The sequence below is a fragment of the Sorex fumeus genome, unplaced genomic scaffold (assembly GCF_029834395.1).
Source record: "Sorex fumeus unplaced genomic scaffold, SorFum_2.1 ptg000058l, whole genome shotgun sequence".
NCBI classification, from domain to species: domain Eukaryota; kingdom Metazoa; phylum Chordata; class Mammalia; order Eulipotyphla; family Soricidae; genus Sorex; species Sorex fumeus.
The window spans coordinates 8792228-8812011 of NW_026606115.1; the positions used below are offsets into that span (position 1 = coordinate 8792228).

Here is a 19784-nt window from a genome sequence, read left to right on the forward strand (position 1 = left end):
CATTCGGAGATGGTGGTTCCGTTGAGAGTGAATGGAACATCAGGAACAAGACTATTTCTCATGAACATTGTCTTTGTGAGATTCAGTTGTAACCCGACCTTTCCACACTCATGGTCGAATTTGGTCAGCATTTGTGCCGCTTGGCTGATGTTTGGTGTTATTAGAATGATGTCATCAGCAAAGCGAAGGTGGTGTAGTTGCCGACCATCTATATTCACTCCCATTCCTTCCCATTCCAGTCGTTGCAAGATGTTCTCGAGGGTGGCACTGAAGAGTTTTGGTGAAATGGTATCACCCTGCCGACCCCCTCTCTTGACATGGATGATTACTTCTTTGTAGAATGGTGAGATCCTGGTAGTGAATCCGTAATAGAGCTCACGGAGGATCCTGATGTATTGAGTTTGTACACCCTGATTGGCTAGGGCTTCCATGACCGCTTCCGTCTCAACAGAATCAAAGGCCTCCTTTAAATCAATGAACGTTAGACAGAGAGGCATCTTGAACTCCTGAGAAACCTCAATGAGCTTAGTTATCGTGTGGATATGGTTGATGGTGCATTCAGACAGGTAGCATGTGACGATCCGAGCCAGTGTATTGATGAGTACTGATGGTAAGTTCTTCAGGTGTTCAGTTCTGACCTTGTCTGGGCCAGGTGCTCTTTGTTTCTTTACCAACGAGATGGCGTGTTGAATTTCCGAAGGGAGAAAATTGGGAACGACATATCCATCCATAGTGAAAAAATAGGTTTGCTATTTTCCCTTCCTTCTATTATATGGAAATACAAGTAAAGATGAGTGTTTACCAGTGTTTGTTTTTCTTGTGAAACTACAATATGAAGAGGTTTCCTGGCAACCTTTATTGGACATGGAGTATGAGCACAAAAGCAGCTGTTTGCTTTGCTAAGCCACTATGACTTTGGAGTTTATTTGTCCCCTGCAAATTGATCCATAAATCTAAGATTTATGGCAAACTCTTGAAATGAGAACACACCTAATAAAGAAGTCACAGATCAAACATAGGATTTTTCATCTGCATGTGCCTTGATTTTAACTGAAGTGATTTTCACCCAGGTGGTGAAATAGAAGCCAATTATTTACCCCTAAAATACCATATTTTTATGGATATTCCATCTTTGAGCTGAATGGCTTATTCCCCATGCACTGGGGTAACTCTTTACAGAAAATCTACCACCTCTATTTCAGTTTGGGGCCACACCTTGCAGTGTTCAGTGATTGTTCATGGTGGTACTGATTGGACCAGGTAGTCCTGGGGATTGAATCGAGGTTTCATGCATGTAAACTTTGCCCTCATGCCTTTGAGGTATCTCTCAGTACTACTTACATGACTCTTTTGGGAGTTGCCTCTGTTGAATAAAAATCATGTATTTATAGTTTTAGGAACATTTATACTGTTGCATATAGTCATGCATCTGTCTTAGTCGAAGGAGATATATCTGACACTCTCTCACTAACTGGGAACAAATACTAAAATGTTCTGGAGTCAAATATTCCATGGGAATCTGGCAAGCATAACACATATTTTATTGTTCACACCTATAATCACCTTTCTGCTGGTATATAGACTTTGAGATGTGTAGAATTAATGAGGAATAGTGATAAGCTCTGCCTGTGCTTCCTTTTGAACTAATTGTTAGAGAGGGGTAGGTATTGCACCACACTTTGCAGTGCGTGGGAGTTTTTCCTGGTTCTTTGCCCATTAAGTGACTCTTGGGGGTGCATGGGGGGCCAAATGTGATGCCAGGGACTAGAAATTAGTTTGGCAAGATGCAAGGCACTAGTGTTAACCACTGATCAATATCTCTGGTTCTCTTTTTGAACTTACTGACAGAATTTAATTGAACTTTAAAAGAAAAGATGTGTTCCACAAAATCTAAGAATTATATTTGCCATACTCTTAAGTTTATTTTCTTTGGCTACTTATATTCTTCATATCAAATAAACCATCTAGCAATTGTTATTATTTCTGAATTCTTTGGCTAAGTATAATCACTTCAAGTTCCTTCCATTTTGTCACAAAATTTGTTTATTCCCACCCCACACTCCCTCATAGGTTACAAGTATTCCCTTGAGCATTTATACCATGCCTTGTTAGTACTTTACCTCTTGAATATGTGTATTATAACTTTTTATTATCTAGTTATCTGTGAACAATTTTTAGGTTGTTTTCAAATCTTTGTTATTATGAATAATGTTTAAAGATAGAGATTCATATATTCTTCTGAAATAGTGTTTTTTTAATTGATTATTATTATTATTATATTGAATCTCCGTGAGATAGTTACAAGCTTTCATGTTTGGGTTACAATCACACAATGATCAAACACCCATCCTTCCACCAGTGCACATTTCCCACCACCAATATCTCCGGTATACTCCCCTTTCCCACCCGAAATTATGTTACATTATTTGGATAAATATTCAGGACTAATAAGGCTGGATAATAATATTTTCAGTTGTTAAGGTATCTCTGTATCTCAAGAAGGGAAGGGTATAGTTTGCGCTGGAAGAATGTGTTTAAGAGAAGTTGTTAGCCTGAAATAAAATGATATTGCAAAATAATTTATAAATCAATATATTTGGATTAAAATTTAACTCTTTTTAAGTCATATTTTATTAGAATAACATAGTAGTTGAAAGCTAAAAATAAAGTTTAAAATCTATAAAAAAAAAGAGGCCAGAAAGATAGTAGACACATTTTTTTATCTTGGAGGAGGGGTCACACTTACTGTATTCAAGTCTTATTCCTGGTTCTGTACTCAGGGATCTCTCCTGGCAGGCGTGGGGATCATATGGGGTGCCAAGAATCAAACCCAGGTCAGCAGCATGCAGAGTAATCTCTCTGTAATACCCTCTCCAGTCTATAGAGAGACTTATTTTGAAGGACCATCACTTATTGAAAAATAAGAATTTAAAAGTAAGATATAGGGGCACAGAATATTGCTCAGTGTCTAAAAAGTGCCAGACCATGCATGAGTTCAGACTATTCAGACTCAGTGAGGTGATTCTGACTGCATCACTTTCAATTCTAACTTACAGTTATTGATATATACCTCTTTTGCACCCTCTGTTAATTTATAGGTTTTTGGTGGTTTTTAAATATGATTTTCTTTTTATCTCTCTTATAGTTTAATTGTTTTATAAAAAGATATGAAACAGATTTTTGTGCATTGAATTGTAGCCTTTGCTTTATTGGTTTATTGTAGCCAATTTGCTTTATTGGTTTATTGTTTCTAAGAGATTTTTAATGGATTATTTAAAGTTACTTGCAAATGTATAGTGCCATCTGTAACTAGTGATAATTTAACATCTTTTCCAATTTGAATCTCTGACTTTTTTTCTTGCCTGATTGCTGCACTCAGGATTTTCAAAACTATATTTGAGTAATAGTTGAGATGTCAACACCCTGAACCCATGCATGATCATAGATCTTTTCAGTTTTCACCATTGAGTATTTTATTGACTGTGAATTTCTTGTAAATGACCATTAAAATCTTGAAGTGTATTCCTTCTTTAAAAAAAAAGAAAAGATGTGGGGGAGTAAGTCCTAATTGTAACATCATAATTCATCTTCTCCCTCTACTCAGTTGAGTTATCTTTCCTTTCCCTTTGCATATGAATCCTTTAAAGATTAACTTTCACCAAGATTTCTGAATATTTGACTGTTTTATAATTTGTATCTCAGGAAACCAGCTTGTGTCTGAGAGTTATTTGTGCTTTTAAGCCTGAAACAGGTCACATGAATTTTGAAAATCTCTATAATTCCACTCTCACCTGTTTGTATTGCTTTATAAAAATACCTTTTTAAAAAGTATATTCAGTTCTCTCCTTAGAGCTGGGAAGATAGCTCAAAGTGCTGGAGCTTATGTTTTACATGCTGGAGTTCTGGGCTGCATACCCAGTAAGTACCACATGGTTCACTACCAAGCTGGGAATCCCTGATTACTACAGGATGTGGCGCCCCAAAAAAACCTCTTCAAAAAGAAGTTGCAGTCTCCTTATTGCTTAGCTCCTAAGTATTAGTAGTCCTTAGCTTCAGCAGTAAAATATGTGCTGGCCATGGGCAGCTATTTTTTTAATATTGTTTTAAGCACAATTCAGCCTTTATGTACTAACCACTCGTAGAAATCATTTTAAGATTAGTTGCAAAGGAATAAGGTACTCTTGCTTTCTTGGAAGGAAACTGTTTTTTTTTTTTCATTATCATCTATAACTTAGGTTCACCCAAATTAAAGAATTTATGCATGTTTAAAGAAAAGTCAAATGTACTGGGAAGATAGAACAGGGGTTGGGGCACATGCTTTGCATGCATAGAATTCCTCTTCAATATACAACACTGCATTGGCCTTTGAGCATCAACCATTATCTCTCTGATAGCCTCCAATCATCAACCTTGTGGCCCCTGAACATGGCAAGGGTGAACTCCAACACTTTAAAACCCAAGGAGCACTATGACCTCTGCCAAGTATAACTGAGAGTGGCCCACAGGATCCGTGACCCCTGTTTGGGTGGCCCCATCAAAGGAAGAAAGGAAGGGAAGGGAAGGGAAGGGAAGGGAAGGGAAGGGAAGGGAAGGGAAGGGAAGGGAAGGGAAGGGAACAGGATGGGAATAGGAATGGAAGTGGAGGGAAGGGAACAGGATGGGAATAGGAATGGAAGTGGAGGGAAGGAAAGAAATCAGATGGGGAAGTGAAGGGGAAGGGAGGAAAGGAAATGGGAGGGGAGGAAAAGGAAGGGAGGGAAGGGGGAAAAAGAGGAAGGGGAAGAAAGGGGAAGGAAAAGAAGGTGAAAAATGGCCAGGGAAGTTATAGGGAGAAGAGGGAAGGAGAGGGGAAAAAAGGTGAAGAAATGGGAAAGCAAGTCAGAGCATAGTCAATATATTTTGTCATTCCTAGCTCCAAAGGAAAAATTTGTTTAGTGTGATGACCCTGATAATTGCACAGGTATTCAAAGAAGTTGGTGAATGTGATCCATATTGAAAGCCTGAAGTTCCCGAAGTTGTATTGGCCACTTTAAAATGGCAAATAATGTAATCAATACCCACATATAGTGATGCATATATACATATATGTTAAATGTAGATAATAACTACTGGTGATAAAATCAAGTTCTTGCTATCCTTGGGACTTTGCAATCTGACAATAACAAATGACAATGGCACCTATAACAAAGAAAACATGTGTGTCACCCAGACCCTTGTTAGGTTAGGAGTACAGGGACATTTTGGACTGTTGTTGTTATTATGCTCATGAGGAATCAGTGCCATTACTGTTATTCTGATGTCTTCACTATATTTCTTCTGGAGTTTTAGTTTTTGACTATCCACAGACTTAATCAGAGTAATTATTTTTTCAGTTGTGCTCTGCTGGTCTTTGTAAAATTATTTTATGATTCAATTCATTTTTTAAAGAAAATTAAATGAAGTCCTATATTCCGCCCCCCCCAAAAAAAGACGAAGGGGAAAAATCACATTACATGTTAGCCAACATTTAATAAATTTAATAAATTAATGGGAAGTATCACAAAACAGGGTGGATAACACACAATAACTAGGAATAAGAATTATTTTGTGACAACTCACAAAAGTACCATTTGACAGAGGAGATTAACAGGAAATAATATAAGGCAGTCTGTTGCACATGTCTCATACACTTATACATATAATAGTACATCAAAATGATTTTTGACAATAAATTCACCACAGTTACATTTGTCACAAGGACTTCTTAAAACATTTATAAAAGTTTGCAGATTTAACATTAAACTGTAAGATTTATATCCAAATGAGTATATTTGTTTCATACCAAACTGCACAGAATGTATGAATAGCACACAATTTCAGGATATTTTGTTGGGTACTATTAAGTACTAATACTTGATTACATAAGAAGTATTAACAAATGTGCTCTACGCTTTTATCATTCAACTTATTGCTAGTGCTTTTTAAAATCCGTGGTTTATATTTTATTTCTTTGTAAAACATGTGCTATGAGCTTGCCCTGATAGTTAAGAGACCAGATGTTTTCATTTTTTTTCTCATACTGACTGTACTTCAGATCTGAATGCGTTGTCTTTAAAAGGACTGCTGAAGATTCTTCTCAGTCCTTATCATATCACCTACTCTGCCCTGCATAATGAAAATCAACAGATCCATGCAACACACAGGGTGTACATGCATGTCACCGCCTATATGTGCTGAATTCATGCTCATTGCATGCTATGTTTCTTCAGACATTTTCATCTCAGGAAGAATTAGATGATCTCATTCGATAATTGTTTAACATGCAGTTCAAGTGACCTAACAGGTAGTAAGACTTTCCTGTTTTATTTGGGCATGCTCAAGCAACTGACTGATATCTGGCAGTGTTGCAAATCAAGTAGAGACTGCATTTCCTAAATATTAGCCTTCCTACTGACTCTGTGGCAGACTGCTTATCTATGCTATGTGTTTAGGACACACATCAGAGGGTTTAGAAATTCAGATTCTACCTTCACCGATTTCCAGAACTGAGAGGCACACTCTAAGGTGAATAAGTAACTGTCAGGTATAAGAAATAGCATCATGAGTTATTCAGAAATTGAGCCACAGTTGTGTGAAATGGAAACACCTGGAAATAGAGTTACTAAAAACACTTGTATACTCTGCACATAGCATAGACTTAATGTTTTTACTTTAACAATGCTTGAAAACCTTTCAAGGTAAAATGGTTATGAGTTCTTAGTGTAGCAGGCCCACAAATGAAACAATGGCCAACACTTATTGTAACATGACAATATATTTTAATACGAATTTAAACTTTTGTAATATATCTGCAGTACAATGAAGAGCTTCTCACTTCCACAAATTAGCTGCAGCCTTTTCCTGCACTAGAGAGTCTGGAAGGATCTGAAAATGAGATAATTTTTGTTTAAAATCCCAATGGAAACTCTGTATTTCTGTTATTTCCAGAATCCAGTAACAGCTTGTTTTTAAATTACTTTTTTTTACATTCTAAGGACCTTATTTTGTAGTCCTTAATCGAGTAAAACTTCCAAGATTTTTATCATCTATGCTTCCAACACAAGTTTTACTCAAAAACGGACTGCTAAAATTAGGTCCTATAGATAGAGGTACCAGAATTAAGAAAATATTTTAATAAGGCTCAAATGCTAATTTCACTTTGTGTGTAGCACACGAATTTCCAGGATCCCAAGATCAAAACCCAATTGGTATTGGATCCTGGATTGGGAAATTACTCTGGGATCTCATTTCCCAGTTTTATTATGAAATTATATATTTACTAAGGACCAGAATGAAAACACTAATTTCAGTTTGCTTGTCATAATCAGAATTTGAACATTGTCCTTAAGAAGTGAAAAGCTACTGGTGTGTGTATCTCATATCATCCTTCCACTTCTGTAGTCCTGGTTAACCAGCTGCTATGATAAAATACCACTATGTTTGGGGACAGACATTGTAGTAAAATACCAACACAACATTCTGACAATGTCAAATTTTGCCCCTAAATGTGACAACAAGGCTAAGTCCTGCCTCTGATTCACTAATCGGTGCAATAGAGTGTCAGAATGCAGAACCTATCTTACTGTGTTTGTGTATAGATGAGCAGAGCAAGACTTTAAAGTGTATATTTACTGTTAATCTGGAAAATGTTTCCACTGAATTTGTTATCTTGGTGTGGTACAAATATAACCAATATCATGTGCATCATTCTGGTCTCCTGCAAATGCCACCTGAGGTGAATATCAACATTTCATTATGCACAAAAGAAACAGGGAGGAGGGAAAAAGGAGAGAGAAAGGGGGAGGGAGGGAATGCTAATATTTTATACATTAAAGAATCAAAATAAATTATACTCAATCTCTTATAAACAGTAAATATAGGACTCTAAATCTCACTATTTCATGGATGATTGTAAACTACAGGGTTGCAAAGCTATATATAAACCCTTTTTTTTTAGACAGCAGTATTTACAGTAGTTATAACCTACAGAAAGATTAGAGAACTTTTTCCTACATTTGTAGCTTCACTGTAGGAAAAGGCTGTGCTTCACTCTTTTCTTAAACACTGCTAATCCTTTCACTAACCACATTGGAGGGATTAACTGGTAGTTCCAAATTCTCAACTTGCATTTCTATACCAGGCTCATTGTCATTAGCTTCTTTAATCACAGGTTCATTGGTATGGCGATAAATGTGAACATTAAGCTCTCTCCCAGACAAAGCAGTGGCTGCAACTCTAGGGATCTGTCTAACAGGGGGCTTTTTTTCCGGTTTATAGTTGCAGCGTAAATAGTTGGAGAAAGCCCTTCGGTAAATTTTGTTGAAAAGAGTGTACACCAGAGGGTTAATTCCTGAACAAACATAGCCAATCCAAACAAACACATTCAGAAGCTTTTCAATCAGCTTTTGATTACAAGACTTCCCACAGAGAACTGACAGGATATTGGTAATAAAAAATGGGCACCACATGATCAGAAACACAAAGAAAACAATGCCAAGGACTTTTGATGCTTTTCGTTCATTGTTGATAGCTTGCATGGTGCCCCTTGGGCGTTTCTCTTTCTTCTTTCTATAGTGACGGCAAGGGATTGCATCTTCCATAGGATTTGCATTCTCTTCATCCCTCTCATTCCTCTTGCAACACTTCAGGCACTTGAGGAAATCCAGGTGTATGTCTGCCGCTTCCTCATCGCGGCCCAGAAGCAACATTCGAGCTTGTCTTCGAAGAACATAGATGGTCAGGAAGTAGGTGATTACCATGATCGTCAGCGGGATGAAGAAAGCTACGAAGGACCCAACAAGAACAAAATTTGGGTCATTCAGCACGCAGGTGGTATTGTTGGCGAACACTTTCTCTTCATTTCTCAGCCCTATGACTGGGATAGGAATGGAAATACCTGAAGGAACAAAAAAAAAAAAAAGGAAAAAAAAGATCAACACTATGACAACATCGAAAGATTGAGCAGATATATATAATGGCATATATTCAGTTACATTTTGTCAAAGAAAACACAGAACTATCATTTATTGAAAGCTATTCACAATATCACAATCATATAAAAGAGTAGCCATATATCAGAAAACAGGTGTTTTTTTAATTTGGGAATGCCTTCTACAAATTCTTCTTTAGGCCTGGCATTAACACTATGAACTAAGCAATGTCAGATACAGTTGCTTATAAGAGTAAGTTGTGTTTATGTTATTGTTTTGGTTGTCCAGGACAACAACTGACTACCCTCGGGGCTTACTCCTTGCTCAGTACTCAGGAATCACTAATGGCAGGGCTAAGGGACTAAATCCCATTCCAGGGATCCAATTTAGGTGGTCTGTGTGCAAGACAAGTAGCATACCAACTGTACCATCTCTCTAGCCCCCCATTTTGATTTCTTTCCAGTTCCTACAACTGTGCAGGCTCATAGAATGCATTTAATAAATACGTGTTGAAGGAAGCTATTTAAATTTCTACTGAATGACATTAACAAGGCCATTGATTCTTATTTAACATATCTTCTTCAGAATCCACAATGATGTGCCTACCATTGTTAGAGTAATACAGTCAAGTTTGTTTGGGTTGAGTTTGAGAAGATCCATTTTTAACTCCCCTGTCCCTTTTACCAAGAAAACAGGTCAAAAAGAGAAAACTTTTTATCTGAGTTTGTAAGTCCTTTGGGGATAGGATCTGGGAGCTCTGAGTTACTAAAGATTGTGAGAATATTACAATTCTCAAATGTGTTTCAGACACCAGATTTAATGTGACAATGGAGATTATATACAGTCAAAATGGAAATGACTGACTTAAAATAATTGTGAGATTCTATGCATAAGAAACATTATTTCATGGTCAAGAGACAGTGAAATGACAGAGTTGAGAGAGAGTCTTTGTGTATTTCTTCAAATTTTTATTTTTCAAGAACACTGAGGGTTAGTACTTTAGGTAATCACTTAGACTAATAAACAGGAACAAAATATCAAAAAATAGGTGAGAGTTGAAGATTATCTTGCGCCTGAGCGTAATTAAGAAACAGAAATGTTCAGAAATCACTGTGACATCTTGAAGAGATCTATAAGTAGTCATAAGTTGTAAATAAAATTAAAATATTATTGTGAATTTGTTCTTTGTTGTGGCTATAAAAAGTTGAAGCCTGGAGAACTTAATACTGCATTTTTAAGTATGCACATATGACCATGATTGGAGAACTAGTTAAACTGAGGGGAGAGCAAGTCACTGACTATGGCCCTCGAGAGACTAGCTGAGCAAGGGGGACACAGGTTGTAGGGTTCCAGCTGCAAACCTCATACACAGAAGAGATGCTGGACAGACAACTGTGAAGGGACAGACTAGGCTGACACTGGAGATATGTAGGAATTACATCTGGGGATTAAAATGAGTGATACTGTTCACTAGTAGAGTGACCTGGTCTTTGGAAAAGGGGATAGAACCCCCCACTTAAATTGTACAATAAACATGCATATCTGGAGTTTTATATGCAAGTCTGTCATACAATACTAAAAAGAACCCAGAGCTCAGAAATAAATCCATTGTTATGGTAAGAAAGGGTTGTATAGGAGATACTAAAAAAGAGAAAGAAGAGCTTCTCCATTAAAATTACAACCCCCTCCCCACACCATCTCCCACAATTCAATATTGTGGGGAAATACAGTCTGAAGCAAGAGACTTAACCTAGGAAATTTGAAATCAATTAGAGAAGTCCTATGGGGTTAAAAGGTTACTATACTGAGGAAACAAGTGCTGTAGTGAAGATTCAGTTCTCCACAAGAAATATTGCACTAATATTCCTGAAGGTCCTCACTCATTGACCAGAAGTCAGTTCTAGAATGGTGTCACCATACTCTTGTTATCCTACTGTTTTTCCAAAGAGACTCCTAATCTTAAAATTTGGCCTTGTCAAAAAAAATGAGTTGTTCCACCAGATGAGATGAAGCAATTATTAGATATATGAGGCCAGTTTTCTCCCTGACATTTATTTGTAAATGTTATGCACATTGAGTAAAGAGTAATTTTAAAACTAAACTTTTTTGTTTGTTTTTATGGGCATGCTCAGGGTGTACTCCTGACTCTATACTCAGGAATTATTCCTGGTGATGCATGGGGCACCATATAGGATGCCAAGGATTGAACCTGGGTTGACATCATAGAAAACAAGCCCTCTGTCCACTTTACTATTGCTCCAGCATCCCTCCCCTGACTAGTTACACTTTTTAATCTAATGTTCCAGGCACTGACATATACATGTTACTAAAATTATAGATGAAAATATACTCTCATTTTGATTAAGAGCTCTATGATGCAAATATTTCTATAGTGGGAAGTAGTTGACCTACTTTACCAAATATAGTCCAACATTCATTTAATTTTTTTCAGAAACTGTGAATGCAATCAATAAACCAAGGAATAATAAACTTTTTGCCAATATCAAGTTATCAATAAGAACAGCAGCAACTGAAACATTAGAAACAATATATTTTACATGGATTATCTTATTCAACATCTAGAAAAATTAAAATTTCATATCAGCAGTTCTCAAACTCTGCTCAAGGACTTTGGGGACACTTGAAACTCTTTTTAAAAAGTTATATATACATATTTATTGAATCACTGTGAGCTACACTTACAAAGCTTTCATGTTTGAGTTTCAGTCATACAATGATAGAATACCCATCCCTCCACCAGTACACATTTTCAACCACAAATGTCCCCAGTATCCCTACCCCCCCATCCTGTCCCACCCCTCCCCCGGCCTCTATGGCAAACAGTTTCCTTCTTACTCTCTACTATGGGCATTATGGTGTGTAATACAGATAATGAGAGGCCATCATGTTTGGTGCTTTATAGTAGTTTATAGTTTTCCTTTATAGTAGCCATTATGTTTGATAGTTTAAGTAGTTTCAGCACACATTTCCCATCTCGAGCAATCCCTCCAACCATCATTGACTTAGTGATCCCTTCTTTATCCCAGTTGCCTTCTCCGCCTGCTCATAAGGCTTCCAACTGTGGAGTAAACTTCCTGTCCCTGTCTATATTGTCCTTGAGTGTTAGTCTCATATTATGATACTTTATATTCCACAAATGAGTGCAGTCATTCTATGTCTGTCCCCTCTCTTTCTGACTCATTTCACTTAGCATTATACTCCCCATGACCATCCACTTGAAAGCAAATTTCATGACTTCATCTTTCCTAAAAACTTCATAGTATTCCATTGTGCAGATGTACCACAGTTTCTTTAACCAGTCGTCTGTTCTTGGCACTCGGATTGTTTCCAGATTCAGGTTCTTGTGAACAGTGCTGCAATGAACATACACACCATTTTCTATATTTCTGTTTTCTAGTTAATAGCCTTTAAAACTGCCCTATATTTATAAATTTTAACCAAAGCAATTTGTTAAAACAAGTCCAGTGAAGATACTTACTGAGAATTCAATTATCTTTTCATAAAACTAAACATAACTGAGATTGTTAAGCTGTAAGACAATACTTCTCTTTCTGAACTGCTATTCAAAATATAGTTTTTATAAAACAACATTGCTTAACATTACATGGCTTCATTTTACTGTTATTTAAACTAAAATGACATGGAACTGAAAATATATTCAATGACCCTAAATTTCATCCCCAGTACCAGCACATCAATGACTAAATAAAATGAATGACGTGTCAATAATTTAAAGGTTTCTCAATTTAAGAGTTTTTGTTGTCACAACTAGCAGTGCTCAGGACTTCTGACTCTTTTCTTAGGGATCATTCCTGGAGGGACTTGGGGGGTATGGGTGTAGTCAGGGATTGAACCAAGTTCAGCAGCATGCAAGGGTTGTCAGGGATTGGACCAAGTTCAGCAGCATGCAAGGCAAGCATGTTGGCCTCTCATTTTTAGTTTTAAGTACAATAAGTATTGTAAATAGAATCCACATAATCAACAGTTCTTTGGAGTATTCAATAGTTTGGAGAGCATAAAGAGTTTCTTATACCAAATTGTTTGAGAAAAGTTATTTAAGACCTGAAAAATTAAGTTTATCAGTTGGGTAAAATATTTTTGGTACTTTAAATATGTCAACCCATAGAAATTCAAGTGATATTATAATGTCAGGCACTGTAGCACTTGTTGTCCTGTTGCTCATCAATTTGCTCAAGCGGGCACCTGTAACGTCTCCATTGCGAGACTTCTTACTGTTTTTGGGGCATATCACATACACCATGGGGAGCTTTCTAGGCTCTGCCCTGCAGACAGGATACTCTCGGTAGCTTGCTGAGCTCTCTGAGAGGGATGGAGGAATCAAACCCAGGTCAGCCGCGTGCAAGGCAAACACCCTACCCACTGTGTTATCACTCCAGCAAATATAAACAGCACAAATATAACAACAAACTACTTTGCATGCATTATGTCATTCATTCATTCTTATAAAAATTTTGAAAGGTATATCCTTCACTAAAGTGACATTAACTCCAGGAAACTCCAAGTAAATTTAGCAAGTATAATGTATCAATCTTCAATATTTTTTAAATTCTTGTTTTGACAAGGATTTAAAAGTGAAAATGAACTAATGTTGGAAACGCCAGATATAAATAATAACACTTGTTATAATTACTTTTTACTGAGTGCTTCTATTTATTGCACTCTCATGTTGGAATGTGCACACATGTCAAATTATTAACAAGAACCACTATTTTCTGAAATTAACTTCAGTTACTCTATTTCTCAGGAACTTAAGGTAAGCTATAATTCATATTCTGCTGAAAATGTCACTACAATTACAACCAATAAACAATCAAATATTTTCATGTATTATCTCATTTAATTGTGAAAAAACTAAAAAGTGATTATTAGTTAGAATACTTAAACACACAGAGAGAAATTTCTTCAATTATCTTAAAGAGTGGTAAGCATTCTGAAAACATTAAATTCAATTAGTCAAAAAGTTTTCATTGAAATTACTCAGTATAATTAAGTCTACAATGATTACTATAATCACCACCACAACACCACCACTAGTACTACTCCTACTATTACTTTAATTGGGCCACAGATATTACTAGCAACAACAGCTGTACTTAGTCCAGAATCTAAAGAGAATAATAACCATGCTCATTTTGTCCTTCCTTAAAAGTTTAGCCCAGACTTTGCTTAATTTTGTAGATTAAATGGAGAGTGCTTCAGGGTTCCAGCTCACAGTGGAATTTTATTGTTTAGTCTTGCACCAACTGGTCTGCATCCCACCATATGTCTGCTGTTCTTTTCTTATAGAAACCCTTTCTTGTAATTGTGCAGATAAGAGCTATTTTGAAGACATGAGTCTGCCATCTTCCAACCTGCTGGTTGGTTGCTAGTAGAGCTCTTCTTGACCCATCACTGGTCTCTCCTGTAATTAACTTTCTAGTAGCAGTAGAACAAGACTGTTGTTTGTACTACTACTACCACCACTAAGATAGCTGTAACTGTTGCTTGGTGCTGTTGTTGCTGCTGCTGCTGCTGCTGCTGCTACAACTACTATTACTACTACTACTACTACTACTACTACTACCTATCGCTTATTTAATGATTGGTAGATAAGCCTTTTCCTGCATTATAACTTTCCAACATTATCTCTAATTTCATCAAAACCATAACATAACTTTGAATGGTTATTTTAATTCAAAGAAGGCAAGTAAAGTAAGGGATTTTATAAGAATATTCACATCATTTCCTAAAACATTGAATTCAAGCAAAACAGATCAGGTTTCTTCCAGGAATTAATTATTTTATTGAATTTCACAGCAATTATTAGATAAGCATTTCTTATGGATTTTAACATCTTTGAAAGTGTGATTCATCTGTATGTAAGTAAATTTGCTCACCCCAAAATATTTTTTGAGTATAGGACTATTTAATCTGATCACTTTTTAAAAAAACATATATAGGAAAAACAGAAATCAGTAGAACTTACCTGTTGTAAGACACATTTACATTTATAACAAATATCTCTATTTGTAAAGGTACCCTGCTTTTTATACAAGGAACTAGAAGATAATCAAATCTCTAGAAGTTCTTACCAATGGAGAAAACAATAACTTAAATATTCATATTAGCATTACCCTGATTTATAGAGTATTTCCAGGTAACTTCTTATTACTGGCACATCCACATGCAATTTCCTTTGTCTTTAGCAAAACATGATATTTAATTGAGGCCATTGATGAATCAGGGCATTTTGTTGACCTACTCATTTTTTTCTTGGTCTCTTCCATGTCTAGCATTGTGTAGCATTGGTCCCACAAGGGAATCCCCAACTGAATCCCCATATTTAAAATGCCTGACACACTGAAATATTCCTTGCTAGCACAATCAGCTGTGCCTGAGATATTATATATCTCAGTGTCATTAAGTACTCCCATTCAATTTCTAGATCTGGCCCAGTTACTCTCTTCCCAGGATTGGTTTGAAATGTTTTATATACGTCTCTTTTCTCATGATTGGCTCAGATATACAATTCTACTTTCTCAAATGAGCTATGCATCTCCTGCTCACCAACTTCCTGTAACTGACTAATCTATGCAAGCAAAAACTTCCAGTCTAAAGAAGTCTAGAAACATATAATAAAAATGACTCCCAAAACCTTACCAGCGAGGGTTTCTCTCTTCTTCTCTCTCTCTCTCTCTCTCCCTCAAACCCCCTCACTCTTCCTCTCCCTCTTTTGAGGCCTCCATTGTATTGATATGATCAGTCTTTCTTTAATAAACTTACTTGACCTCATCTAAATTCTTTTTCTTAGTAAATTCTTTTGCCAGACCTTGCTGCTACTCAGCAAGATTTCTGGGATACAGTTTCACTCCTTTCACAATGTGTAGGGAGAGGAGTTATACATATTATCACATTTGTGTTTATTTTAATCCTGTCAAACTGTCTTCTATCACAATAGTATATCAGTGAAAACTCCAGAAGTATGGAAGGAAAATTGCTTTCTCCTCTATATGTCTTATAATTGGTAGTGGTATTTTGTTATCACCTGTTGGTCAAACAGCATTTGTTAAATCTCAAGAACTAGCAAAACTGCTTAGACCACCTGCCTTGAAAACCTATAGCTGTAAGTTCAGATCCCTGATGCCCCACATGTGTGAAGCATGATCTGAGATGCTCTGCTGTTTGAAACTAGTGGCTCTGCTTTCTGTGTTGTTATTATGCGAACAATTTCTAACCACACATCAGTCATATTTGTAAGCACCAAAAATGGAATGTGACTCTCTGCTACTGCCTCAACTAAAAATAGGTGCAACTGCCAGGGCCAGAATGTGTGACATCCTACAAGCATGTGTGTGAGCACTATTGCTATACCTGTTGAGCATTACTCCTTGTGTGCCTCCACTAAGAGTTAGAGTCCTGGTGAGCAGGTGTGCAAGCATCACAATTAATGGGGTATAAGCCTTAGTAACACCACAGCCATGTATAAATGCGCCATAATCTAATGTGAAATCCCTGGCAAGTACGATAGCTAAAAAATGTGCCTGCACCACAGACAGGCATATGTGTAACCTTGGGTCAACACATCAACACCAATGAGAATAAAGAAGGGAAGGAAGATAGGAAATTTAAAGAGATAAAGAGTTTAAACAGTATTTGTTGCATATTTGTTATTGTAAATGTTTGTGGAAACCCAGTTTGAAAAAGTTCTTTTGAAATTTCATGGTAAGATCAAAACTACCAGCAACAAACTGGCAGAGTATGTCAGTAATATGGTAATAATTCAGCGCGAATGAAATTTATCAGAACAAGCAAGTGGAGAGAATGTTCTAAAACAGCCATCCTCAACAATGTGAAATGCTCCACTGGGGCCCGGAACATGAAACATTTTTTTGTTCTTGGAAAATTAGGAGCAGGTCATTACAGAGAGAACAGTTTTGGTAGAGTCATGAAGATAGAAAATAAATTTCGAAGATGAATAATAAATGTTAATATGAAAGAGCAATTATAAAATAAACTTCCTGGAACAGATTGGGCAACATCAAAAACCAGCAGAAATTAATGAAACTATTTTCTTTCTTTTTCTGTTTTTGTCCCAAACCAGTTGTTCTCAGGGATTACTCTTGGTTTTCTGCCCAGGAACATTTCTGGTGGTGCTTAGGAGTCCGCAGGGGATGACAGGGTTATAACCTGGGTCTGTACTATTTCTTTGACCCCTATTTTCAAACAGCAAGACTTTGTTAGGAGTCTAAACCCCTAAAACTTCCTTACCTTGTTTTCTTACTTTGTCAATTATCCTTAGAGCTGTAATAAAATCACAGTCACTGTACCTTCTTACTCAGTGTGCACTGCTGCATGCCTAACCATGCTAAAATAATCTACCAAATATCATTGAACTGAGATAGTTTCCTCTCTTGTGAGTTCTTTCGTAGGAAATGGCTCTGGTGGCTGTGATCCTTGACCCATGTACAGGAGAACAGAGAATACATAACCAACAACTTTTGACATGTCACAAAATCTGGAATCAAAACCTGTGAACATGACTGAGGACCATTTTCCCTTACCTGCCAAAGAGCTGATCAATAACAGACCTGTATTTCCTCATCTGTACCTTTTAAAAACCTAATTGGGGATGGAGAGGAATCTTGGATTCAAGATATTGCTGCTTACTCCTTAACTGCAATTTTCTGTGCCAAATAGACTGTTTTTAGACATTCAGAATCACAATCTCAGAGGTATCTATATTTATGAGCTGCTTTTGACTAAGAGGATTTCTTTCAGTGATATCAAAGAGGACCACAAAGTGATCAACTGAATTGAAGAGTCCCTTATCTCAAGGACAAATAGTCAATCAAACATAGGCATTTATAGAAAAATATCAAGGAACTATTGTCAGAGAAACAAAACAACAAGAACAAACAAAATAACCAGAAGATAGACACAATCAATACTATAGTAGTTCTCAAGTGATAAGAGAGAATATTTCTGATGTTTCTGCAAATCAATTAACATGATGCTATTGCAATCAGAATTTTCAGCAATGAAGAATCAGGTCAAAGTACTGGAGGGTTTTTATTTGTCTGTTTTAGCTTTCTGTAGTGTAGGACAGAGAAATTTATGGGAAAACAATAAAGGACAGCAAATTCAAAAATAGGTAAGGGCAAGATGGAGTTTTGAGGGAAGCTGGCCTAAAAGAGAAAGTGTAAGTAGGAAAGCAGAAGCTAATTTATGAACTAACATGATAGGAAAAAAGGGGGATAGACAGGACAAGATTAGGAATATAGTCCTAAAGAAATGAACTGTTGATATGAAATGTCACAAGGATGGCCTAGATAGTGCCTGAAATCCTGAATGATCTAGAAAATCAGATACTAGATAATAACCATTTCAGCACATGCTACCCAATTTTAATGTCCTCACATTACTGGAACATAATAAAGAGATGCTCACTTACTTTCCTCTTTAGTTAAAAAGGTATGAAAAGGGAAAGTCTCCTGCATTTCTCTAGAATCCTCCTTTTGGAGACTCTTACATAATCCAAGAGCTTCCCTACATTCTTTTATCTTCCTTTCCTTCCCCTAAATAAAATTTATTCTGAATTTGACTACTTGGTCTTGGATCTCTTGCTTTCAATCTTGATTGCTTGAGAACAAGAACAATACCATGTGCAACTGCTTTCACAAATAAGAGCAATGTCCAGATTTTGTAAGATATACTTGAGAAATTATTTGTAAGGTGAAGAGGTTAGAAATGTCCTGGTATTCAAGTAAAATATGACTTGATGTATAAATAAAATAAAAATAGTACTGAAATATGATTTTACTGCTGAAGTGTAGCAGACAATACCACTCCTATAATTTACTGGCATAAGAATTATTTTGAGAAGTGGCAGGTAGGGAGAAAATCTAAACACTGAGTAGAAATTACCCTTTTGGAAAGGAAATTTAAACTTTGAAATGAAGTCTCATTTGTAAGTCTCTCCCTTTCTATGCCAAGAGGAGAAGAACAAATATAAACAACAAGAGCATCTTATCAAAAGAGAAGGTATATACTTAAATCTATATAACAAACCCTACTCTGTTATTGTGATTTTCCTGGTAATATCTCATAATTGTCCTCCTCTAACACAAACATATTTTGTTTTGTTTTAGCTTGAGATGGCTTTTAAAGCAATGACTTGGACATCTTCAGGATTCACTTTTATTTTCTAGTCATGCCATGTACTCATGAGTTTTAAATAACAAATTTCTGTTTGTTTTTCTATTGCTAATCTATTACTTATCATAGGAGTGACATCAAAGAATGTGGGATAGAGGGAAACTTATTTTCACTCCCAAACACTATTCATAAGATAATAGCACTCAAGCTACATAAATGTTTCTCAACCCATAAAGAGATAAAGAAGACATTACATACAGGTGTAATCGAATACTTTAAGTTCCATACAAGAAAAATTATTGCATTTTTAGTAACATTATTGAGCCTAGATAAAGAAACTAACAAACACAAAATAGTAAACTCTATGGAGAAGGAACATCAGAGATTAGACACTGCAAGGGGACAGCAGACATCAATAAAAAATGCAATCAATTATTAAATTAAAAGGAAAGTAAAAATAAGTTAAGATGGAAGTCAGGTATTCATATTTGCTATGATATGCTAACTAAACTCTAGTTTTGAATAAAAATCACAGGATCAACAAAAAAGACCCCCAAATCAGGAAAGTATGAACAATATACCAGAGTAAAATAATCTAGACATTTGTGAGAGAAAACAGAAATCATATTTAATAATAATATTATAATAATTATTATGAAT

General features: G+C 36.2%; 1 protein-coding gene across 1 annotated transcript in view; it reads right to left on the reverse strand.

Annotated features, from left to right (window-relative positions):
- Nucleotides 1-5501: 5501 nt before the first annotated feature.
- Nucleotides 5502-19784, reverse strand: part of HTR2C (5-hydroxytryptamine receptor 2C) — a 328917-nt gene continuing 314634 nt past the window's right edge. The window contains exon 6 of the mRNA XM_056125656.1: nucleotides 5502-8914. Within this exon, the coding sequence (XP_055981631.1) occupies nucleotides 8076-8914 (839 nt within the window). The 3' untranslated portion in view covers nucleotides 5502-8075. The remainder of the gene's footprint in view (nucleotides 8915-19784) is intronic.